The 25,872-nt window shown below is 25.2% G+C and overlaps 6 protein-coding genes across 6 annotated transcripts in view; all 6 read right to left on the reverse strand.

Annotated features, from left to right (window-relative positions):
* DICPUDRAFT_150653 (uncharacterized protein) overlaps positions 1-4,328 on the reverse strand; it is a gene marked incomplete at both ends in the record, with an annotated part of 5,168 nt that extends 840 nt beyond the window's left edge. Inside the window, one exon of the mRNA XM_003286625.1 lies at positions 1,306-4,328. Coding sequence (XP_003286673.1) covers positions 1,306-4,328 — 3,023 coding nt within the window. The remainder of the gene's footprint in view (positions 1-1,305) is intronic.
* A 225-nt stretch (positions 4,329-4,553) lies between these two features.
* DICPUDRAFT_46917 (myosin IB) lies at positions 4,554-8,688 on the reverse strand. Its single transcript, XM_003286626.1, has 4 exons — positions 8,372-8,688; positions 8,159-8,272; positions 6,395-8,019; positions 4,554-6,328 (listed from the first exon to the last, which is right to left on the reverse strand). Exons 1-4 carry the CDS (start codon positions 8,372-8,374, stop codon positions 4,690-4,692), a joined length of 3,381 nt encoding a protein of 1,126 aa, XP_003286674.1. The 5' UTR covers positions 8,375-8,688; the 3' UTR covers positions 4,554-4,689.
* Positions 8,689-9,419: 731 nt separating this feature from the next.
* On the reverse strand, positions 9,420-11,270 carry DICPUDRAFT_77535 (uncharacterized protein; the record flags this gene model as incomplete). Its single annotated transcript, XM_003286627.1, has 2 exons — positions 9,420-11,143; positions 11,234-11,270. The coding sequence occupies 2 exons, from the start codon at positions 11,268-11,270 to the stop codon at positions 9,420-9,422; spliced, it is 1,761 nt and encodes a 586-aa protein (XP_003286675.1).
* A 1,862-nt stretch (positions 11,271-13,132) lies between these two features.
* Pde4 (uncharacterized protein) lies at positions 13,133-15,879 on the reverse strand (the record flags this gene model as incomplete). Its single annotated transcript, XM_003286628.1, has 4 exons — positions 13,133-14,388; positions 14,452-14,901; positions 14,965-15,093; positions 15,168-15,879. The coding sequence occupies 4 exons, from the start codon at positions 15,877-15,879 to the stop codon at positions 13,133-13,135; spliced, it is 2,547 nt and encodes an 848-aa protein (XP_003286676.1).
* A 1,691-nt stretch (positions 15,880-17,570) lies between these two features.
* Positions 17,571-22,563, reverse strand: DICPUDRAFT_150657 (uncharacterized protein; the record flags this gene model as incomplete). The annotated part of the gene is made up of 3 exons (XM_003286629.1): positions 17,571-21,629; positions 21,709-21,807; positions 21,889-22,563. The coding sequence occupies 3 exons, from the start codon at positions 22,561-22,563 to the stop codon at positions 17,571-17,573; spliced, it is 4,833 nt and encodes a 1,610-aa protein (XP_003286677.1).
* Positions 22,564-23,412: 849 nt separating this feature from the next.
* On the reverse strand, positions 23,413-24,006 carry DICPUDRAFT_10036 (uncharacterized protein; the record flags this gene model as incomplete). The annotated part of the gene is made up of 1 exon (XM_003286630.1): positions 23,413-24,006. A coding segment is annotated over one exon (594 nt), but the record flags the coding sequence as incomplete, so codon positions are not given.
* Between the last annotated feature and the right edge of the window lie 1,866 nt (positions 24,007-25,872).

The following is a 25,872-nucleotide window of genomic DNA, read 5'->3' on the forward strand; positions in this document are numbered from 1 at the left end:
ATCACAATATTAAAAAAAAAAAAATCATATTTTATTTTTTTTTTTTCTCAAAATATTAAAAAAAGATAATTATCTTGATTTTTTATTTTTCACACAAAATGGTGAAGCAAATTTATTTTAATTATTGTAAAAAAAAATTTTATAGATATTAAAAGCAACTTTTTAAATATGGCACTATAATATGCTTAGAAAAATTATATAATTTATTTATATATTTAATTAAATAAATAAAATAAAAAATAATTAAATAAATAAAAAAATAAATAATAGTTATAAAAAAAGTTATTTATTTTTTTTTTATTTTTTTTTTTTTTTAATATTAATTTTATTATTATTTTTATCTTTATATAAATTTTTTTTATTTTTTTAATTTTTTTTTTGTTTAGCAACTTTTATTTATTTATTTTCATTTTTTTTTTTTTTTTAAATTATACACCAACACTTATTTCTTCAAATATTTGAAATGCTCAATGATTTGGGTATTGATATACCACTTGTATATCCAAGAGGATTTTTTTTGCAAGTCTGTGATACTCCATACATTTAACACTTCTTTCATTATCATCTCTAAAAACTATTTGGTATCAATAAATGGAAAAGATCCATGGTCGATTGACAGGTGGTGAAAACAATTCATCTGCACCACAAAAAGCGTGGTATAATCAACTATCAATGTTGAATAATAAAATCTGGTGGTGTTAGTACAATTACTAATACTATCAAATTTATTTTCTTAGAGATGATTGAAAGTGGTATTAATTGTGTATTGGGGTCCATAGATTTGTAAAAAATTCCAAGAAGAGATCTTTGATATGCAAGTGGTATGCAAATATTGAAGAAATTGGTGTTGGTGATAAATTAGTGAGAGTGGTGAACATTAAGAAAATAATAAAGTTACATTTTTCCAAAATTAAAACTTTGATTTAGTTTTATTTTATTTTTTTTATTTAAATTATCTAACTACCTTATTTTTTTAGTTTTAGATTTAGTTAACAAATAAAGAAAAAAGATCTTTTTTTGTAAAATAAAAAAAAAAATTTAAAAAATAAAAAAATTTAAATTATTAATTATTTTAATAAATTTAATGAAAATGAATAAATTATATAATCATTATTTATATCACTATTATTAATTTTATTTTTACAACAACCTTTTTAATTAAGGTATTTTATTTAATTTTTTTTTTTTCTTTAATCAAAAAAATAAATTATTTTCCATAAATGGTTAAAAGACGAAAAGTAATATAATCTTTTTAAAACTAAACCGCCAACTGATCCACAGAGCAGGTATCTTGCTATTTCATACTTGTAAGCAAAATAGAACGATATAAATGCTGCACTGGAAATTCCATTGAAAATTAAAAAGCTTTTTAAATAATTTAAATAATTTGAATAGTTCTTTCTTTTTGGTTGTTTGTCAACTTTATCAAGAATAATTATTCTTCTTTTCTCTTCTTTTAAGAATTCATTTTTAATAGAGTTTGGAAATCCACTACAATTCATTATTAAAAAGTAGTAAGTATCATCATCCAGTCTAAAAATTGATTTCTTAATAAAGTGTTTGATGATATCAAAACGATGATATTTTTTTAAAAAAATAATTGATCCGACAGAAAACAGTTGAAGTTTAGAGCCCAATACATTGTAAAAATATTCAAATTTATCAATGTCATGCACATGTTTAAATAATTTCCCAAAAACTCTTTCCTTATATAGTTTTAAAGGTAATAGATGTTTTCTTGAAAGCCAATTTATTGCGATATCAAATTCTTTATAATAAAACAATTTGGAAAGTAAGGATTGTGCTGGGGGATTATTTCCTTCTAACATATTTGATATTCTAGAAATTTCCCAATTTCTACCATAGGAGATCTTTGTTCTGTATTCTTTTATTATTTTTTGAATATCTGAGTCTTTTTTGAATAAAGGATAATATTCGCTTAACTCTTCAAATGATGCAAAATACTTATTTAAAAAGAATTTAAATAGAATCATACAATTTTTTTTTACACATGATACTAAAAATTCAATAATATTTTTTTGCAACAACTTGAATGATAAAGAGTTAATAAAAGAAATAATTTCAAGCTCTGACTCCTTTTGATTATCATAAATATTAACTTGATTGATTAGTCTGTTAATAATTGGTATTATTATACTATTTCCAATTGCTGATGTTTGAGAAAACAATGAAAAGTTAAAGCTGAGGTATCTAATTAAATCTATGTGCTTGCTAAACTTAAGATAATATTGTGCATCATCTTCATCATCGCAAATACCATTAATTGTTCTAAAAATTAAAATTAAGTCTTTATAACCACTATTAGAATCTTCTTTAAATATTTCATCTAAAATAAAATCTTCAAAAAGGCGGTTTTCCAATGTAGCGTTGAGATTATCATTGATTACCATTGATCTATTGCCACTATTATAAAAATAATTATATGGGGTATTCATGACTGAAAAAGCTGATGTAAAGGTGCTACTTAAAATTGATTTGATTCCATTTTTATCTAAAGATATGTATATTTCAATTATCTCTTGTAAACTATATTCCTTTTTAAGTTTAAATAAACTAACAATTAACAAATCTATTGATAGATTTTGATTTTTTAAAATAATTGATGGCTTTAATTTGACCAAATAGTTCACCAATTTAATTTTTAAATCCTTGCTTAAATTATAAGGTGGTCTTTCATGGTCTTTTATTGATGGTTTGTGGTATTTTAAAAACAAATCGATAAACCTTTCATCTAGAACCCCAGTTTTTAAATTTGAGCTCCAGAAAATACTTGATAGATGTGCAGATCTTTTACCATTGGACCATTCTTCAAAATTGGTTTTTATTAAATCCGAGTTTGAAATTAAGAAATTGATTGTATCATAGGGATAGTTGTTTATTAAATGTTCAAAAATCGATTTCCAAGGTATAGCAATATTAGTTCCCATTCTTGAAATAAATTGAAAGAATTGCAATATTTTTATAGATGGATAAACTGTAAAGCATGTTTTTTTAAAATCTTCTCTTGGTACTATGAATGTTTCCGTATTACCGAATGTCATAAGTGTATAAAAAGCAGGAATTGAAAAGTTTACAAAAGTTAAATTGTAAAAATTTTGAACCAATAATAATGAATGAGGTGAGTTTTTTAAAAAATGTTCATTAAATAGCTCTAGTTTATTATTATAAAATAAATAATCAGCATAATATTCTATATCTAGTGGGTTTGAAAACAGATGTGCTTTTTCTGGTAAAAAATAGCTATTAACTTTGCCAAACAGGTTGGTATTACAAGTTTTTAAACAAATTACTGATAAACAAAAGTTAACTATTTTGATTCCTGAACAGTTTTTAAAGAGCGGGGAAATTGAAGTATAATATACCAATTTTTCTAATTTAAAATTTAAATTTTTTTCAACAAACCTGAAAACTTTTTCAAAATATTTATATAAAAACTCTATGTTTAATTTTTCTTTTTGATAATTTTCCCATCCTCGGCGATATTTTGGAATTTTTTTTAAAACTAAATATTTTCTTGTGAGTTCTTTTAAAAGCCCACGTAATTCATTAACCATTTTGGATTTTAAATCAACATTTTGTATATCAGTTTCAATACCAGATTCAAAATCTGTAGTATGGATAATTGAAAAACGATCGAGCAATAATGGTGGTTCGTATCTTGGTTGATTATCTTCATTTTTTCCTACTGACATATTGATGTATTTTCGACATATTACAGTAATTAACTCTTCTGCAATTCCCGATTTATTGTACCAATTTAATTTATTGTTTGTTAATAAATACTCTGCTACTTGAAAGCTACCATTAGCAATTGCTATTCCCAATAAACTATTTTTTTTTTTAAAGACTATGCCTTTATACCATTTATTTAACAATGGATTTAATAAATTATTTTCGCTAATTAGCTTTAAAAAAAGCTTTAAAACTGGGACAGAGTCGAGCACTACCGATTCATAAATAAAATCCATTTCTAAAATTGGGTTACATTCTTTTATTCCATTTACAACCATATTATCATCTGGATTCTTTTGAATAAAGTATCTTTTGAAAAGTATCTCTAATATGTATTGTTCATTATTTGATATTAATTGTTGGACTGATTTATGTGTTACCCACAAATTCTGTTTTGATTTAATTTTATCAATAATCATTGAATATAAGTTCTTTTTGACCATCCACTCTAATGATATAATTGTGTTATATTTCATAGTTCCATTATTAGAATCAGTTTTTATATATGAAAATATTTTATTTCTGATTACAGTATTTCTAAAAACTTTAAAAAATAATTTATCATTATCTTCCATTTTTTATTTGTCACACAAAAACCAAAATAAAAAATTTGTTTGTTGTGAAATAAAAATAAAAAAATAAAAAAAAAAATTTAAAAAAAATACTTTTCTGTTAATGAAAAAAAAAAAAAATTTATTTAAAAAATAAATTAAAATAAAAAAACACTTTACAATTGAATTGCCAGTTGATTGATTTATATTAAAATTATAAAAATAAAAAAAAAATTTTTTTAAAAAAATAGATGTTTAATTTAGAAATTTAATTTATTTTTACATTTTATTTTATTATTTTTTTTTTGTTATTATTTATATAAATAATTATTTTATTATTTTTTAAAAACTACCTATTATTTTATACTTTTTTTTTTTTACACTCTTACATTGGTGCAGTATAACTGGTAGGACACCACCCTTTACGACCTCTTAATTCACATTCACTCCAACCACCTTGATCTTTTTGAACTACAAATAATATATCACCTTCTTTAAATGATAATTCATCACCAGATGTAGCATCATAATCATAAAGGGCTTTTAATTGTGGTCTTGCTGGAGCAGCTGGTTTTGCAGTTGGTAATGGTCTTGCACCAGCACCGGCTGGAGCACCTCTACCAGCACCCATTGGAGCACCTCTACCACCTGGTTGTGGCATTCCGCCTGGTTGTGGTAATTGACGTGGAGCTTGTTGTTGTTGTGGTTGTTGTTGTGGAACTGGCATTTGACGTGGAGCTTGTTGTTGTTGTGGAACTGGCATTTGACGTGGGGCTTGACCACCCATTGGAGCACCTCTTCCACCTGGAACACCTCCTGGTTGTGGCATACCTCCTGGTTGTGGCATTTGACGTTGTGGTTGTTGTGGTTGTTGTGGTTGTTGTGGTTGTGATGGTAATGATCTTGATGCACCTGCACCTGATGGCATAGCACCACGACCTCTACCAGCATTAGCTGGTGGACGAGCAGCAGAGGTCATAGAATTTGGATTATAATTCTTTGGAGTTGAATCAGTTGAACTTGGTAAACCAGTAGCGATGGTGCAAACCAAACCTTTACCACCTTTCTTGGTGACTGCAGTTGGGCATTGTTCATTCTTTTGGAAACTAATTTCTTTTTGTTCACCTTTCTTCAAAGTATAATTAATTCTATCTGAAAAAGTAACATTTAATTGACTACCTGTAAGAGCTTTATAATATTCTACAAGAACGATAATGAGTTCAGTCTTTTTATCATTTTCGACGACTTGGTCATACTCTGGGAAATGGAATACTACAATATTATCTGAAAGAGTTGAAATTGAGACACCTCTAATATCACGTACTGAAACTTGACGGATTAAAGTATGAACCAAAACCTTCTTTTTAATTGATTTTTCGATAAAATAGATAGATTGATCGGTAACAACCATTTCATAAGGTTTAGTTTTACCACGACGATCGATTTTAGTAACAGTGTCAGCGAAAACTATTCTTTCTTTCTTTTGAGCATTCATCATGGCTTCATGAATACCAAATTGATTATCAAAGTCCATATAATCTGATGTGAATTTTCTATCAATTGAATTTCTTTGTCTTTCTTTTTTATCTTTAAACATATGAGCGATTTGAGCTCTTTGTTCTAATGAGTGTTTCTTGGCTTTCCAATTACGGAAAGCTTTTTGAATACGAGCAGTACAATCGAAATCTTTTTTGTCTAACATTTCTTCTAAGTGGAAAACAGTTTCTGGATGACGAATGAAAACTTTAGTTTTACCCATTTGCCATTGTCCTTGTTCTAAATTTAAATCTTGAAGAATAGTTTTGGCACCCTCTAAAGCATCACCTTTCCATTCACCCCAAAGACCCCATGTTTTTGATGATAATTTTTTATAACGTCTAAGGAAACGTTCGAATGGAGCACGATATGCAAAACCAGCTCTACGAACTCTAACATTTTCTAAAAGACCTAAATATTGAACTTGATGTTTAACTCTACTACCTTCCCAATCTTTAGCTTTTTTAGTTTCATTTGGTTTAATACATCTAAAAAAAAAAAAACTATTAATATTTTTATTTTTAATTTTATTATTAATAAATATTAATATTTACCTAATATAATGTGGTGTACATTGAGCAAGAGCTTTCATTAATTCAGCTGCACTGTTTTTAATTTTGAAACCAGCAGTAGTTGGTCTTTTCTTTTGAAGACCAGAAGTATCTTCGCTAAATAATGAAACTAAGAAAGGCATTTTACTGCATTGGACGGCTTCAATAAGATCAGAGAAGAGAGTATCTTTATTCTTATCACTGAAACCTTCAGCTTCATAAGTTACTTCACCAGCATAATGTTTAATAGCAAAAGCACCAGTCATACCTCTCCAATGGAGATGACCATCAAAGAAACCAGCCATTTTCTCTAAGAACTTTTGATCAGTACCGGTCGATTGTGCATGGAGAGTACTACAAATATCATCTAAAATACTGAAAATACCTGGTGGTGATTTACCTTCAATGAGATCGCATACAATTTGATTGTTGAAATATTTAATTGGTTCCCATTTGATACCTTCACGAACGTATTCTTCTTGTTCAGCCTTTAAGGTAAGTTCGATAAAGAATTGTTGAAGTTTTTCATTGACAAAATTGATACAGAATTGTTCGAAACCGTTCTTTTCGAAAATTTCAAAACCGAAAATATCTAAAATACCAATTACATTTTGGAATGGTGATTTGTAGTAGCTGAGTGATTGATTTACTCTTTCTACCAACCAAGTGAATAAACGATCGTAAATGGTTCTAGCAAGAGCATCTCTGGTACCATTGGCTTGTTCTACATTTTGTGGGACATTATAAGTTGAACGACGATTTGATGTACCACCGGCACCACCAGTATTAATAACACGGAATAAAATAGCATTTTGAAGTGTGGCAGAATCAATACATAACATAGAAGCAGCTAATTCGAGAGCGTTTGGGTCATAAACTTGAGCATTACCCTTGTCATCTTCAATGAAATAAATATTACCAATGTGTAAAACACATGCAACAATTCTAATGACACTATCTTGTTCTTCTTTGGTGAGACCAATGGTATCCATAGCACTACGAACTTCAGCATAATCAGCTGCATCATTGACACCATCGACTGAATAACATTCTGATTGGTTAAGATAGTAAAAGTTTTCTGGACCACTTAATACATAATCTCTTTTTTCTTGAGCAGATGCACCAGCTAATAATTGATAGAAAATATGGAAATTACGTTCACCATTGTTTTGATAGACAACACGACTCTTTTCTAAAAGATAGTTGTAAATTTTACCACCAACTGGATCACCAGCCTTATCGAATTGAATTTCAAAGTATTTGCCGAAACGTGAACTATTGTTATTACGAAGGGTCTTTGCATTACCAAATGCTTCTAAAAGTGGATTAGATTCTAAAATAACGTGTTTTACATATTCGACTTTTTCTGTGCTACCACTAACTGCACTAACATAACCCATAATAAGTTTTGCTGCTTCAGTTTTACCTGCACCAGATTCACCTGAAATAATAACACATTGATTCTCTTGATCATTTTTCATTGCTCTGTATGCTGATTCTGCTAATTGATATACATGTGGTGGTACTTCTTGTGCATGTTTACCTCTATATGCTTCTACATAATCTGGACCTGAATTACCTAAATTTCTAAATGGATTTACTGAAATTAATACTGGACCAATATTTGTCTAAATTGAAAAAAAAAAAAGAAAATATTTTTGATTAGTATTTAATAATTACAAAACTATTATGATTTTTATTATTAATAGTATCATACTATTATCTATTATTTTTTATATTATTATGCTGTAATATTTAAAAACTTACATAAATAAAATCATTCATATATCTTTTTTTTAAATTTTCACAAATTTCTTCTTCAGAGATCTTTGGAAGCATAACAAGATCATCTGTACCTTGTTTTGCTTGAACTTTTTTTGACTATAGTTGTTTAAATAAATAAAAGTTTTGTTAGAATACTTTTTTAAAAAAATATAAAAAATTAAAAAATAAAAAAAATAAAAATCAATGATATCTTACCATTTTGTAATGTTTTTTTTCTAAAAATTATTTAAATAATATTTAGTGTAATATATAAATAAGTTTTTTGAAAGGAATATATAAAAAGTACAATAATTTAAAAACTATATATTTCTAAATTATAATTTTAAAAAATAATATACAATTGTGATGTTGGTATTTAATTTTTAATAATTTTTTTTTGATGAATATTTTTTATTTTTTGTTTTTTTTATTTTTTTTTGGTGCGTTTTATTAAAAAAAAAAAAAAAACTATATATATTTTTTATTTATTTTTATAGCTAAATAAAAAATGTAATATGAAAAAATAAATAAATAAATAAATAAATAGATATGATATTGTATAATGTATAATTATAAAATAAAAATAGTTATTTTTTTTTTTCTTTATGAAAAAAATTATTATAATTTTTTTTTAAATTTTTAAAAATTTTTTTTTTATTTTATTTTTAAAATTATTTAAAAGAAATAAACCCAACTTTGTGCCATTTATTTTTTTTTTTATAATTTTTTTTTTTTTTTTTTTTTTTTCTGTATTAAAATATCTATTTGCGTATTTGGTTCATTTTTTGGATCATATTATTATAATAATTTGTTCATGAAATTTTATATGCAAACAAAATTTTTTATTTTTTATTTTTTTTATTTTGGAAACTAAGTTCTCTTTTATTTACATTTAATTTAAATAAATAATCCATTAAAAACACTTATTTAATTAAATCAAAATCTATTTTAAAAAAAGTGGGGTTTAAAAAAAAGTGGGGGTAATTTTAAAATTTTATTTGAATAACCAACATATAAAACAAAATATTTTATTTAGGAAATATTTATTCTTCGTTTAATTACATCGCAGTTATATGAACAAATGATTGATCATACTTTGAAAATAATGCAAATATTTAATCAATTTCGAAAAGTGTGAAAAAAAAAATTTTTGATTTTTTTTTTTTTTTTTTTTTTGATTTTTAATTTTTTTTTTTAATTTATTATAATTTTTTTTTTTTTATGTTATTCCACTAACAAATATGGAATTATATAAATAAAGTTTTTAATTTGAAGTATTCCAAAAGTCAATTCCAGGGATGTAGAACAAATCAGGCATAAGAGCTACCACGACAATTACATAAGCCATCATAAAGTTGATACATGATACGTAAAAGTGATTTAATGGGAACCAATTTACACTAACAAGGGCAGCTATTTTCTTTAACTCCAATGTTTTGATGATTTTATTTAAAGCAAACCACATACTTGAATAGATTATAATCAAAGCTACAAAACAAATTGTAAGATAAATTAAAAACAAGTGGAAGTGATCATTTAGACCCATTACTTTTGAAGTATCGTTGTTAAATGGAAACATATTATTATAGTGAGCACTTGTTGGACCATATCTACCCATAGTATAGACGGTGAGAGCCATGAGGATTGCTAAAAGATCTGAGAACTGAGAAAACCAAAGGTTAGTACCTTTACTGTGAATTTTGAAATAAACTGGGTCATTTTCTAAAGCCATTCTGTCGAATTCGTTATGTGGATCCAAGTTGCTTTCAAAACTAGCTGCCTCTTTATCTAAATTACCTTTTTCGAAAGATACTTTCCAATCTATAATTGATTTGGGTAAGAGTGAAATGATTTTATTTTCTATGCTGGGGTACACCATGAAAATAGACATAAAAATGTGCAAACCAAACTTTGAAAGAATAACTGATATCAAAGATACTGGATTTCTTACAAAAGATAAGACTGCAAATGAATAGTATGATGCGATAATACGACCAATGATAATGAGTAAATTTGAACCAGAGTGAGCACAACGAATACAAATAATATCGAGACCTATTTGAATAATTTTCATTACAACGGTATAGACAGGTGGTAAAAGAATACGTCCTATATTGTTAGAGTATTGGAAAAGTCTGAAATAAATAAGCCCACTAACAAAACTTAAGTAAGGTGCGACTAAAGATGAAAATGCAGTAATAACCTTCTTTCTAAAACCATTTTTATTACGGATTGCTCTTGGAATTAAAAGACATACTAGGACCAATGATAAACCTTCGAATGGGAAAATGCAGGTAAATACACCGATGGGTGGTGGATAGAGGTTGATAACATATAGAATTTCCCATGTTATTGGAGTTCCCACCCAGTAGATTGTAGTTGCAAAAATTATAAGAAATGAAATTGGGAACTTTAATAGTAGTGAACTCCAACTAATGGCAAAAATAGCAGTCATACAACAACCAATACATAATACACCCCAAATAAATTGCATAGGATGTGAAGGATTGAATAGCATTAAAATTACCATATTTACTAAACCAAATACCCATGATGAAACGATTCTAAATGCTAATGATTGTAATGAGGGTGGCTTTGAAAAGAAAACAATTTCATCTACTGAATTTTTAGTTGAGAATTCATTATAGGGTGCTGAGGATGAAATATTCGAGTGGTGTAATGCTGAATTTAATGATTCATTACTATCCATTACTAGGTTCTTATTGTTATTGTTATTATTGTTATTAGATGTGCTATTGTTGTAATTATTTAAAATATTTAAATTTAGTATATTATTAAAATTATTCGTATTGTTAAAATTATTAGCATTATTATTATTATTTGCTATTGATGATGATGGATAATCGCTATCATTATTTTCTCTTTCTGGATTAATTGGTGGTGAAAATGAATTTAATTCATTTAAATTAAAAGTTGTTTGCTGATTGGGGGTTTGCTCTTGAAGAAATTGATCTTCATTTTTATTTTCTTTAATTATAAAAATAAAAAAATGAAAAAAATAAATTAATAAATAAATTAATTATGTTAATAAAAAAATATTTTATTTCCTAAATTTACCTAAATCTTGAAACTGATCTAATTCAACTTGCGACATTTTTTGATCAAAAATATATTTAAATGAGTTTTAATGAAATAAAAATAAAAAATAATTATTGTTATTCAGTATTGTTTTTATTTATTACTATTATTATTATTATTATTATTAGTTATAATTATTATTTATTTTATTATTAGGATTTTTATAAAATAAAAAAGAAAATAGTTTTTTTTTTTTCTTTTTTTTTTTTTTCTTTTTTTTAATTTAATAAAATTAGTATTAAAATTATTATAAAATAATACTAGTATAAAGAAAAATAAAAGTTTGCTTAATACCAATATTTAATAAAATAATTATCAAAATTCAATCAAAATATGATTATCTACCATTTTTTTTTAAATATTTTTTTTTTTATCAAATTTATTTTTATAATTGTGAAATAAAAAAATCAAATTAAATCATTTAGATAAGATTAAAAAATTTATGGATCTTGAAATAAGAGAAAAAATATATACATTAGAAAAAAAAACAATATTTTATAAATTAATACATTTTAAATGTCACTTATATTAAAAATACATATTGATATTTATTATTTTTATTTATATATTTTCATCATCAAAAGAAAACTACAATTTAATTTAATTTTAGTGTGTGTGTATTATTTAGTGGGTTATTTTAAAGATCTATTATGAAAGTAAGTTTTTTTTTTTTGGAAGTGGGTGTGTTTAAAAAAAAACCTATATAGATATGTATTTTTATATGATATTGATAAATCAATTAAATAGTATAGTATAATAGGTCTATTTTCAACAATATTGTCTAAAATCACAATTTTGTAATACAAGATAAAATTAATTGATTATTAGCTTCACAACAATCCTACTAAATAAATATTTTAAAATTTTTTTTTTTTTGATTAATTTAACAATATAAAAATAAAATAAAACATAAATATCAATAAAAAATTTATTAGTATAATAACAAAATAAAAATTTATATAAAAGTACAAATATTTTTAAATTGACCTTTAATCTTTTTTTATTTTTACTTTTTAGTAAATGGGATTATATATAAAGTTTTATTACGAACAAAGTAATGTAAAAATGAATTAAGTAATAAATAAAAAGAGATAAAATATAAGAGTATTTTGTCATTTTACTTTATTAACTGTTTAGGTTTTATTTTTATATATTTTAATTATTTTTTATTTTTATATTCAATTTTAAAATAAATAAAGATGTGAAGTGCTGTTATGAATATATGTTTTAAAAACTAATTAACAATATGAATAATGAAGATAGTTTAAATTAAAAATAATTTTTTTTTTAAATTAAAACGCTATTTAATTTTAAACATTGGTTTTTTTTTTTTTAAATTCAACATTGTTTAAACTTTGAATAACGTTACTCAAAGTTAAAACATTGTTTTTTTAAAATTTAAACATTATTTTTTTTTTAAATTCAACATTGTTTTTTTTTTTAAATTTAAACATTGTTTTTTTTTTAAATTTAAAAATTGTTTTTTTTTTAAATTTGAACATTGTTTTTTTTTAAAAATTGAACATTGTTTTTTTTAAATTTAAACATTGTTTTTTTCTATTATATTTTTATAATTGAATCCCTCTTCACTATCTATTGGGTGTTGTTCTTGATAATTATTTAAAAATCTAGTAAATTGTAAGCTTCATTTTGACTATCTTTGTTTTATTTATTAATATAGAAAAAATAATATATAAATAAAAAAATGTTAATTTTTAATATTTATTTTTTTTTTTTTAGTTTTTTTATTTATATATAAATTAATTAAAACTATATATACTTAAATATATAAATATTTTCATAAATTATGAATTGGGTTATCTTTTTATACTATTGAGATGAATGAATGCGATAAACTTATACTATTATTTGTAGAGTTTAATATTGGATTTTCAATCTCCCATCTGGTTTTGTTGATATAATATTTTGATGACAACCTTTAAATTCAGGGAATACTGAAGACCAAATTTCATATATTGGTTCTACAAATAAATTGATAAAGCTTACCTGACATTTGGTGGTTGCAGGTTTGTTTCTATCCATAAAGGCAGAGATATCCATATTTCTTTGTCTTTCCTCATCACCTTGTTTGTAAAATTCTTCCATTACTCTTTGTGCCCATTCAGTGTATAGATTCCAAGGTTTAGATGGATTGGAAACATCAGCACATTTGATTGCAATTTGCATTAGTAACAATCTATCGTTTTTGCTACATCCAATAAATGAACCACTACCTCCACTACTAATCTTGCTTTTGAAACGACCAACCAAATCGAAATGGTTTGCCATATCTGTTGAGAGTACTAATGAAATGATTGTTTCTCTAATTTCTTTTCTTACTGAATCACTAAAGCTATGAAGAATTCCGGATTCCTTTTCATTCATAATTTTGAATGCTTGATGGAGATGATAGTTTTCTAATATTGAACGATCGTTATATTTGAGAGCTAATCTTGATTTTGAATTGATTTGGAAATGATTGTTTACACCAGGATGTTTAAAATCGTGGACTATTGCGGCTAATATCATTGAAAAAAATTCAATTTCGGTTAAATATCTACGAATTGATTTCTCGATGAAAAAGTTAAGGTTTTGTAAAACGTCGGTTGCATGTGTGGAGTTGTGGTATGGGTTATTTGAATCATATCCTTCTTCGATTTTTCTCATGAAGCACTTGAAAACATCCATACTGATGTTATATTTATCAAAGAATTTGTGACGGCAGAATAAAAAGTACGACATGAAGAATAGTGGATTGCCATTGGTCATCTCACATAGTCTAAATACAGGGAAATCCCAAGATAAATAGTTGTTACCAATTAAATTTTGAACCTCTTGGTTTGAAACCGAAATCTCTGGGTTTAGTCTTCTTAATATCATTCCACTTGAACTTAATTTGTTGGTATTCTTATATAAAACTGGGGTCAATGGTGGAGATGGTAAACATAGATTGATTGGATATTGGTTATCGTTATTGTTTGTATTTGAAACATCTCTATTTAACATAGATTGCAACCAATTATATACTTCTGCATCATCTGTACTTGTTTCAAAATTAAAATCTGGGTCATATAGTTTGTTAGAACCTAATACTGCTATTACTTTAATTAGTTGTCTTTTATCATTTTCACTTTCTATAAAAATAAAATAATATTAGTATATTTTATAGGTTATTGTATATGAATAATTAAACATACCCGATGTATTAATCATTGATCTTAAAATATCCATTATTTTTTCGATTGGTGTATCTAAATCAACTTTTTTTAATGTGATTTGTTTCATTTCACTTTCTAATTTTTCTTTTTCTTTTTCTAAACATTGGATTTGATAGTGTTGTTCAGCGACACATTTTGCATAGGACTTGATGAATCTTTCTAAAACAATAAAGGTACAACCTAAAAGTGCCATACTAACTAATATTGTTGCCTCTTCCCCCCAATGGATTCTTGGATTTAAAACACGGCCTCTATAAGCTTGTCTTCCTGTAGTATCGATATAAAACCATTCCATAAATAAAATACAACATCCGTAATTGATCATAAATATTACACAAAATATTAAAATATGTTTTCTTAAATCTGGTATACCACTTTGTAAAAATATACATAGACAACTGGAAAAAAATAGTAATGATATTAAGACATCTATATTATAAAAATAATTAATAAAAATTTTTATAATAATTTTTTTTTTTTTTTTATACTTACGAGCTTCTCTTGAAAAAATACACATATATGCAAATGGAACATTAGAGGTATATAGGGGGAAAATAATTCTAAATAATGGTTTTCTATGAAGTCTATTTATTTCTAATAAAACTATACACATTACACAATCTATTAAAAATGAAAAATTATTAATATAAATGAGAATAATTAAAAATATTATTATAATTGTTTTTATTACTTACATGGAACGAAATTAGCAACTCTTATTTCAGGTGCCCAAGATGTGCCCTCAGCTGAACCGATAATAATTAAAAAAAATGAATATAATACAATGTTTTGTAAAATTATTGGGCCACATAATGATTCTACATTTTTTTTAAATTTTTTTTTGTGGAGATTGTGGGGGTCATCAATGTAATAAGAGTTTTTTTGTTGTTGTAATTGTTGGTGTTGTTGTTGTTGTAATTGTTGTTGATGTTTTTGGTAAAATTGTTGTTTTTGTTGATTTAGAATTTGTTGTTGTTGAAATTTATGAGGGTTTTTATTTTTTATAAATTGTGTATCTATTAATCTTATACTCTTTCTATGAAAATCATCTATTATTGTTTGTTCAATGATTGAGTTTTTTGGTTGGTATTGAATTATATCAATATTTTTATTTTCATCAATTATTTTTTCAATTTCGTTATTATAATCATTTTGATTTTCTATTGTACAATTATTATTAATATTATTATCAATATTATTATTAATATTATTAATAATATTATTATTATTATTATTATTATTATTATTATTATTATTATTATTATTATTATTATTATCACAAGTTGGGGAATCTGAAATACAAAAATTATTAAAATCTGATTCCAAAGTAATTATAGTATCGTTATTATAATCATTTATATGTTGATTATTATTATTATTATTGATATTGCTTTGATTATTGGTCATTTTTTTTTATACATATTATACAAATTATAATTTTAAAATATAAAACATATATTTTTATACAAAATAAATAAAAACTTTATTCCGAAAAAAAGGAATTTATAATAAATATATTATACAAAAATAAATAAATAAATAAATAATAAATAAATAAATAAATAAATAAATAAATAAAAAAAATAATTTACAAATAAAAATACAACAAAATCAAAAAAAAAATTAAATATATGAAATTTTTTTTTTTTTGATTTTAAATTTAATCAAATATTTAATTATAATTAAAAAATTTTAAATAAAAAATTATTAGATAGTTTTATAAAAAAGGGTGATTAAAAATGGTCCTTTTCTCTATTTCAAATAAATAAATTAGAATAAATTATATGTAGTATATATAAATAAAAGATAAAAATAATTATTTATTATTGCTGGTTGGTTATTGATAGTGGTATTGTTATTTTTTGTGCTATTATGTATTAAAACAAATAAAAATAATATTATGTTATTATTTTAATATAAATATAATAAAAATAATGGTTAAAAAAAAAAAATAATAATAATAAAAAAAAAAAAAAATAAAGAAAGAAAAAGAAAAAGATCATAATCTTGTTTTTTTTTCCTTATTTTTTTTTATTTTTTTTTGCACATATTTATATAAAAATTTATGATTTTTGTGTGATACTTGTGTGGGAGTGTGTGTGGGAGTGTGGGGTAGTGAGTGTGTGGTTTTTTTTTATTTTTTTTTTTTTTTTTTAATTATTTTTGAAGTTATATGAGATAAAACAATTATATATAAAAACATTTTTTTTTTAATATTTTCCACACATTAAATCTTGTTTATGATATGATTATATTTCATTATTATAAACAAAAAAAATAAAAGCACATGATCTATATTTTTTTTATTTTTTTTTAAAATTGAATGGGGTTAATACATACTAAATAAATTACACCCTCCTTCACCTTTTTTTTTTTTAATGAGTAAAAATGTGTGTGAGTGTGGATTATTTGATTGAAAGAGAGAGGTTTATATTGTATCTCACATATTATATTATTAAAAAAAATAAGATTGTATAACTGACCCAATAAAATTATTTTAATAAATATTACCAACTACTAATTAGTTAATCAAATATACAATAAATAATATTGTCAGTTAAAATGAATATCTTTTTGTGGTATTTTAACAACAACAAAACACAAAAATTATATATATTTATTGATTTATTATTTATTAAAAAAACAAAAAAAGAGAACATATAAACACCAACCACAAACAAAAGATATTAACATACACCCCACTTACATATTTGCTCTCACTACTTTTATTTATTATTATTTGAATTGGGGTGGTGGTATTAGGATGAACAAAGACTTTTTTTCTATTTTATTAATCTTTTTGAATAAAGATATAAAATAATTTCCTTTTTTGAATTTAAAAATTTTAAAAAAAAAAACAAAGAAAAGAAACTTTTTTAATAATTAATCAAAAAAAATCTTGTTTGTGTTTCATCAAATAAAAATTTTAATATAATTTTAATCACAATCATCAAAATATCATGTTTATGAATATTTTTTTTTTTTTTTTTTTTTAATTAAAAATATTATGATGTAATTTTATTAATTTATTTTAAAACTAAAAATTAATTAAGTTTTATAGAAAAATTTATATATAGATTTTTTTTGTTTTTTTAAAATTATTGTTTTGAAACTTCCAATACTAAATGAAGATTTTGTATTAATGAATCTAAATTTTGGTTTAATAAATAAGCCTCAAAGCAATTGAAAACTGGTAAATGTAATTCTAATAATAAACGTTTGATTGTTAAAATTTCATTAGCGGTAAAACGACTTTTAAGTAGTTCTATTAATACTAAAATTTGAGCAACACGTGAGGATTCCAAAAATTCTTTTGAGTGAATATCAACATTCTTTGGAGTTGATAAAGCAAGAGAAATTTGCTCTGTTGATTTACCAATAAGTTGACTTTGTAATTGAGATGGATTTGGTATGCTGTGCATTCTGAGGCCTGTTGGTGATAGTGTTGGTGAATTTGGAACCATAACAAAATCACTAAGTGGAATTTGATTGTTATTGTTACTGCCAAAACCATATTTAGTTGCTGGTTTTATTTGAGATGGTTGTGGTGCGAACTTGCCACCAAAACCAAATGTTGGCATTGGTGGTAATACATTGTTATTATTAACAACACTAGAGAAATTGGTAAGTCCAGTTGGTATATTTGGAGTTGGTTGTTTGGAGAAATTTAAAATATATTCAATTGGTATACTCGAGCTTGGAATTGGTTGGTGAGTGGCTTTTTTTGCCAACTCTTCTATTTGTTTAACCAAATATAATGGGGTTAACTTGACAAAGTTTGGAAGACCCATAAAGTTTGTAGGAGTTCTTACCCAAGTTCTAATATTACCTGAAATAGCTTTGGCAAAATCAAGATAGGTTTGATTGAATATATTGGATCTATTTGTATCGTAACCTTTATTTTTTAAGAGAGTAAACATTTCTTTTGGTAATGATGAAAGAATTGCGTAATGGAAAAATGAGTTGCCAAGTGGGTCGGTAGTTTCTTTGAAAGTTGGTAAACTTAAGATGTTTGAAACAACTGTGACGTTACCGTCAAGAATAGCACTCCAAATATTTTCTGGTTTTGCTTCTAAAATTGTTGAGGTGGGTGATGGTTGAACTGAATGAACACTTGGGAAAGATATCCATTTTTTTAATGATTTGAAGGAGTAAGCCCTGCTTTTTACATTGACAATTCTTGGGCATTTAGAGTAAAGAAGATTGTACTCTTTTGATGCACCAAACCAATGAGCAATGTTAGCAGCAGTAAGACCGTAGTCACCTGAACGAACTGGAACACAGCAATTATTTTCTAATAAAATGTTGATACATTCCATATTACCACTCTTTACAGCATAATGAATTGGGTAGTATGAAAATTCATCAGGAGTGTTGATGTATTGTTTGTAAACTGGCATCATTGATTTCATACTGACATTTGAACCATAGGAAGCTGCAATACATAAGAGATGATTTGAATCTATTGCGAGTTTAGAGGATAAACCATTTTTTGGTGAGAAATCGGGGATATCGCTAACATCTTGATTAAGTAAAATTAATTCTTTATAGTGAGAAATGGTTTTGGTTGATTCAGTAATGTTAAACCATTTGTTGTCATCTACTGGATGGAATGAACCTGTTAATAATTGACTGCCTGGATTTTCAGTAACCCATTGAATTGGACCAACAACAACATCTTGTGATTTACTTTCTTGTGGTTTTTGGCCTTCTTTACATTTCTTGCACCAATTGGCTTTACCTTCTTTGGCATGTTCACCAACTACTACTAAATGGCAATGCTTGAAACCTTCTTTCTTTTTAGCAAAGAATTGACTCTTTTCTTTGTAGTTAATATAACTAACAGCACCTGAAACAGTCAAACAAGGACCATTTGGAATATCGATAGAGTTGTAGTCTGAGCCACTATTGTTCATGAAGAATTGAATAGCGCCTTTGTTGACGGTATATTTATGTTCTAAGAGTAAGAGTTTCAATAAACCAGAGGAACCTTTGATATCATTATTATAAGCACTACTTGGAATGCTGGATCTTTTTAGGCCTGGTACTTTGATAGCAAAACCACGAAGAGCATATTTAAAGAGACGAGCCTCATAGGTTAAACTTCTTCTGCTCATAGCAACAGTATTGTAACCCTGGGTAATTGAATTAATGGCTCTTGGAATAGCATAGACATTTGAACCATCATAACCAATTGAACAACAGTCAATATCAAAGCCCATTAAAACTTCGGCTGGTGTTTTATAAATACGAAGAATAATTTGAATATTTCTAAATGGTGAGTCATTTAAAAATGTAACAGCATATTTAGTACGGGCCATTTGGGATCTTGGTGATTTGTTCTTTATAAATTGTTCGATTTCGTCAAGTTTTCTATTTGCTTCGGATTCGCTAATACCATAGAGGAAAATATCGATATCCGACTTTGTGTAATAGAGTGGATCTTGATTGGCTAACGAACAACCTAAAACCGAACCACCAGCAACAAAGACATTATTCCAATTAAATCCTTGGAAAAAGTTATTTGAAAACTTATTCCATTGTTTATCAAATTCACTTTGAGAACTAACAAATTCTTTTTTGGTCATGTTATATCCCATAATATAATTGGCATCGATTGGTTTCTCTGGTGATTTGGACTTTACAGATTCAAAAACTTTTTCACAATTTAAAAATTTATTTGAAAGTTTTGGATTATTTCTATCATTGACAAACATTTTTCTATATTCATCTTCCTTTGATTCGTATTCTTGTGACTCTTCGTTGCCAACTGAAACTGATAATTTCTCGAAATCTGAAATAAATGATGTTGGTGTTTTTGTGGTTTTAATTAAAGGTGGTTGGCTAGTGGCAACATGCAAAGGTGATGGTGATTTTGAAATTGGGGTTTGTGTTGTTTTTGGTGTTACAAAGGATGGGGTGGATAATGAGGTTGAAAAAGATGAGGTTGCAAAAGTAGATGGAGCATCCCCTTTATTAGAGCCATCATAAGTAAATTCAACAAGATATTCTTGTCTTTGTCTCTTTGAGTCATAGATTACATATTCGTCATCATGGAAATCAGATTTTTGAGTTGTTGTATTCTTTAAACCCAAACAACTGTCAAAACCGGTTGGTGGCTCGGTAAGTTTTGAGTTTATTTGGGTAAATTCTTTAGTTCTACCAAGTGCAACACGAGAAACAATAGCGTATCTCTTTGAATCTCCCCCGGTGAGGGATGGATGAGCATATTTACAAGTAGTATCAAAACCACTGCCATAGTAGATACCATAACCAAGGAAACCAAAATCGGTACGATTGGCGACACCAGTTTCGGTGATAACTTTTGGGAGTAACATACCACGAGAAAGAATACCAACGATATTGGATGGTCTTGATCCATGAAGTAAAAGTTTGGTTGGTGATGGTGAAAGATTAATCGATGAGGTTTCACCTTCTCTGTCTAAACGATAGATATTTAAAATTTTAACACCTTTAGTTTCTGCAGCCATTTTTTTAATAGTAACACTATCTTGATCGAAAGATGAGAGAACTGAGATCTTGTTTTTTAATGCAAAGTATTTCATATCGGATGCACTTGTACCACTACCCAAAGTGGAACCAGCATCTTTGATAACCAAAAGATCTTTCATTAATTGAAGTAATTCGAATTTCATATTCAATTGACTTAATGTTTTGATAACTGCATCGGTAGCACTCTTACCACGACCCATTGAATGTGGAATACAAGTATAAAATTCTGAAGAAAGGGTTTGATAGTCTCCACCAACTTTGGAAACATTGTTAATTAAATCTTTGATTTTGTATAATACCTTTTCACCTTTTTCGATTTGATCCAATGATAAAACTCCAAGTGGTGTTTCGAGACCACGCTCAGTAATTTTAACTGTATTTGAATTGGATAATTGAGTAGTTGCTTCACTATATAAATGTTCAATTAATTTAGTAATTGCAGGTTGTAAAGTTGAATTGCTTGATGAATTAATTAAAAATGATGCTGATTCTGATTTAGACGATACTGAGGATGATGACAAGCTAACTTCTTTATACCCTTTCTTATCACTAGTCTTTTCATTATAGATAGTGGAGAAAATATCAATTGCTTCTTCTAAATCTTTTGCATATCTAACTTCATTAGTTTTTTTACCATCTGATCTCTAAAATTTTGCGATAAAAGAAAAATTTGGTAATAATTAGAATTTAAAAATTAATTGTAATTATTTTTTTTATACATACACCATAGCTTGTGTAAACACGATGTATAGAGTTAATATCTTTTTGAATTTCTAAATAATAAAATTTATTATTTGATGAACTACCAGAAAAACTTGAAAACTAATGAAAAAAAAAAAAAAATTTTAGAAAATTAATATTTTAATATATTTAAAATTGATTAATTAATTAATTATAACTTACTTGAAGAGTTCTGTAAAGTAAAACTTCGAATGAATTTGAATTAAAGTCTGGTTGATCTTTAGCATTAAGATCATATAGTTTTGCTGATACTTTATTTGGGTTCTTTTTAATTTCGATTTCTTTTTTAAAAACTGATGAAAATGGAGATGGAACAGTAACTGATGTTTCGAGTGGTTTGGTGTAAGAGGTAGTTTCTACTCTTCGGGTTCTTTTTTTGGGATCTGATGAAGGTTTTGATATTAAAGATGAAGAGGGTTTTTCACTTTCATTGCTGATAGCTAATGATGAAAATGATGATAAAGGTATTGATGAATAAGATGATGATGATTCAGATTTAATTGGTGATGATTTGGCTGGTGAATCAAAGAATGAAAATTGTTTTGGTTTTGGATTTGCTGTAAAAGTGAAATTTGATTCTTCTAATTTTTTACCTTCTTTAACAGATTCATTAATAAACTCTTCTGAAACAACAAAGGTATTTTCGAATCCTAGTGCTTTCTTTACATTATAAGGTGAAAGTTGAAACTCTTTATCGTTTGTTACAAAGTGAGTAACTTTATTAGTGAGCATAAATACTATTGAACCTCCATTATCTTTTATTATTTTGCTAATAGTTGGTTTACTGGTGACTTGTGAAAGAAAAAATGTACATTGTTCGAATATATTATTTGACATTTTATTTTTTTTTAAAATTTTAGTTCAGGCCCCAAAAAAAAACAAAACAACTTACAATAATTATTTAAAATACACACAAAAATAAACTAACAAACAATAAATAAAGAAATAAATAAATAAAAATAAATAATATATTTTTGTAGGTGTACAATAATAAAAAAAAAAAAAAAAAAAGAAAACAAAAAAAAAAAAAATATTAAATAAAATTAAAAAAATTTTTAATTTTTATTTAAATTTTTTTTTTTATAAAAAAAAAAAAATTTCACAGTAATAGTATGTTTCTTGATATTGTGGGGGTTTAAAGAAAAAAAATGGAAAAAATATCTTAAAAAAAAATCTTTCAAAAATTATGAAATATTAATCATTTATTGTAATTGATTGTGTGTGAATTTGGTTCCCTTGTTGAACCTTAAAAAAAATATTTCTTATAAATTATTTAAAAATAGTTATTATTATTATTATAATTATTGTTATTATTGATTTCAATTATATAATACATAATATATTGGTATTTAATTTGTTTTTACAGCTTTTGTAGTATTTTCCTATTTGATTTCTTTAAACTTTAATATAGTTTTGAAAATCATTGTTATTATTATCATTGGTTGTTGAAGTGGTGTTTATAACAATATTATCATAATTATTATTATTGAGTTCGTTTCTGTTTTCTTTTGGGTCCAAATCATTTCTAATATTTTTTAATTCAGTAATGATTTTTTCGATAGTTGGTCTTTTATCTGGAGATTCTTCAAGACAATCAGCAATTAATTTTTTCCATTTTGGTGTGGCCAAGGGACTAAGTTCTAATTGTGATAGTTTGTTTTGGGTTTCATGGAGATGGACATTGCTGGTTATAAGTTCCCAAAGAATGATACCATAAGAAAAAACATCAGAGGCTTCGGTGTATGGTTTACTTTGATAGACCTCTGGGGCCATGTGGGATACATTGCCTACTCTTGGAGTTGAGCTTCCATTTTTAACTTTACTAATTCCAAAGTCTGATATTTTGGATTTACAATTTCTATAATCCACTGGTTTACCATTTTCTAAATCAAGTGGATTTTGGAGTAAAACATTGGACGATGTTAGGTCTCTATGTAGAATTGAGGATTTATGTAAATATAACAAAGCCAAAGCAATATCCATTGCAATCTTTAAAGGGAGCATTGGATTTTCTTCGAAGGAGTTTAAAACATTTCTTTGACTTAATAACTCTCTAAGAGTACCACCATTCATATATTCCATAACCATGGTTCTACTTTTCATGACTACACCGAGGAACTGGACAATGTTTGGATGTCTGAGGATATAGTTCATTGAAACTTCTTGTTCAAATAATTCTTGTTTATTTTTTCCTTTATAATCTTTATCAATTGTAATAACTTTGGTTGCAACATCAATTTCTCTCCATTTAGCTTTTTCTACTTTAGCAAAACCACCACTATGATTAACATTTTCTGGAAATGTAAGTTCTTTACTCTTTATTTTATAGTTAGAGTAGTTTAATGGCAATGATGTATTAATTTTTTTGCATGATTCATCTTGGGCTGCTGGTAACGATAATCTTGGTACTAGTGGCTTTGATGAAAGTAGATTTGATGATGGTATAAGTGATGATTTATTTTGGGTTAAAAGCAATGGTTTAGATGGCATACACAATGGAACATGAGATGATGAACGAGATGATGATATTGATAATAGTGATAATGGTATATACAATGGAAAACGAGATGATTGTACTTCTGGAGGTGGTAATAATAAATGTTGTTTTAAACCATTTTGTTTTAAAAGAAAAGAAAAGATATCCTTTTCAAAAAATTTTTTACTGTTATCTAAATTGTAATACAAAAATTGATCATTATTTACTGAGGTTATTGCTAATGAAGTGTTATTTTGGGGTGGTTGTACTGGTTGGGTTATAGAAAATGATCTATTAATTTTTTTTTGTAAGAATAGATAAGATTTTACAACTTTTTGTATTTTTCTTAATGTTCTAATATTTCTTATAATATCATTATTATTTATATTATTTAATCTATTATTTCTTAATGTTTCCTTTTTTTCGTAAATTAAAAAATCTAAATAGTCAAAACATATTTTATAGTATGGTTTTTTAAATTTAAAAAAGGTATTTTTTTTAATATATAACATTTTTTATTTATGTGGTAAAATAATTATTATTATTAATGTTTGGGTGAAAAAAAAAAAATAATTAAAAAAAAAAAATTAAGGAGAGTGAACACAAAAAAAAATTAAAAAAAAAAAATTACAAAAAAAATTAAAAAAAAAAAAAATAATAATATTTTAAATCTTGGGAAATATAATATAAAAAGAACAGTTTATTTATTTATTCTTTTAAAAGTAATAATTGTTTTTATTATTATTATTATTTATTTATTAATTTATTTGAAATCCTGAATTTTTATTTTTTGATTCTATGAAGAGTGTGGTTAATTTTTATATTGATGTATTTATTTTTAACTAACCCTTGCCCAATATATATATTTTTCCATATTTATTATTTATAAAATAATTAAGTTTTTTAATTTAAAAAAATAATATGTTTGTAAAAAGGGTGAAATTTTTATTTGTAATTATTGTTTTGGTTGAGGTATACAAAATTAAAAAAATAAACTTGAAAATAAAAAAAAATTTTTGGCTTTATTTTTTTCTTTTTTTTTTTTAAAATTTTTATTTAATAATCATGTATTTTATGTTTTAATACTAGATATTAAAATGACATATTTTTTTAACAAGATTATTTTATAAAGACAACGACAATAGTAGTAGTAGCAGTGGTAATGATGTACATGAATTATTAATATTTTACCAAGTTCAATAAAAACTTTATATTTATCTATGTTATATTTCCCTCTTTTGTTGGTGACATACTATCTAGTGTTACCCATTTAGAATGTGGCCTTTACTTGGTTGATCAACCACTAAATAAAGGAATCATTCCAGAATCATGCAAAACACTTCATTTAGGATACCACTATAATCAACCGGTGTTTCTCTTCCTCATACTTTAGAATCACTATCATTAGTCCTTTATTATCAACCAATTAAACCACAAGATCTCCCAGAATCATTAGTCGAACTACATCTCATTAGCGAATAGTTTTCACTCAAAATAGAAAAAGATGTAACAACATTAAAAATACACAATCAATATTCGACCTGAATTCCTTCGGATATTGTAAATCCATTAATAATTGATTCTGTTAGGTTTTTAAATTAATAAATATATCTTTTATATTTATAAATAAAACTATAATATATATTATTATAATTTGTTTTTTTATTTAT

The sequence above is a fragment of the Dictyostelium purpureum genome (assembly GCF_000190715.1).
Source record: "Dictyostelium purpureum unplaced genomic scaffold DICPUscaffold_76, whole genome shotgun sequence".
Taxonomy (NCBI): domain Eukaryota; phylum Evosea; class Eumycetozoa; order Dictyosteliales; family Dictyosteliaceae; genus Dictyostelium; species Dictyostelium purpureum.

Bases quoted from the DNA above. Each gene is read 5' to 3' on its own strand.
- DICPUDRAFT_46917 (XM_003286626.1), bottom strand. The intron at 8,020-8,158 runs GTAAGTTTTTAA...TTTTCAATTTAG, and splicing joins ATATGAATGATTTTATTTAT to ACAAATATTGGTCCAGTATT. The intron at 6,329-6,394 runs GTAAATATTAAT...TTTTTTTTTTAG, and splicing joins TGTACACCACATTATATTAG to ATGTATTAAACCAAATGAAA.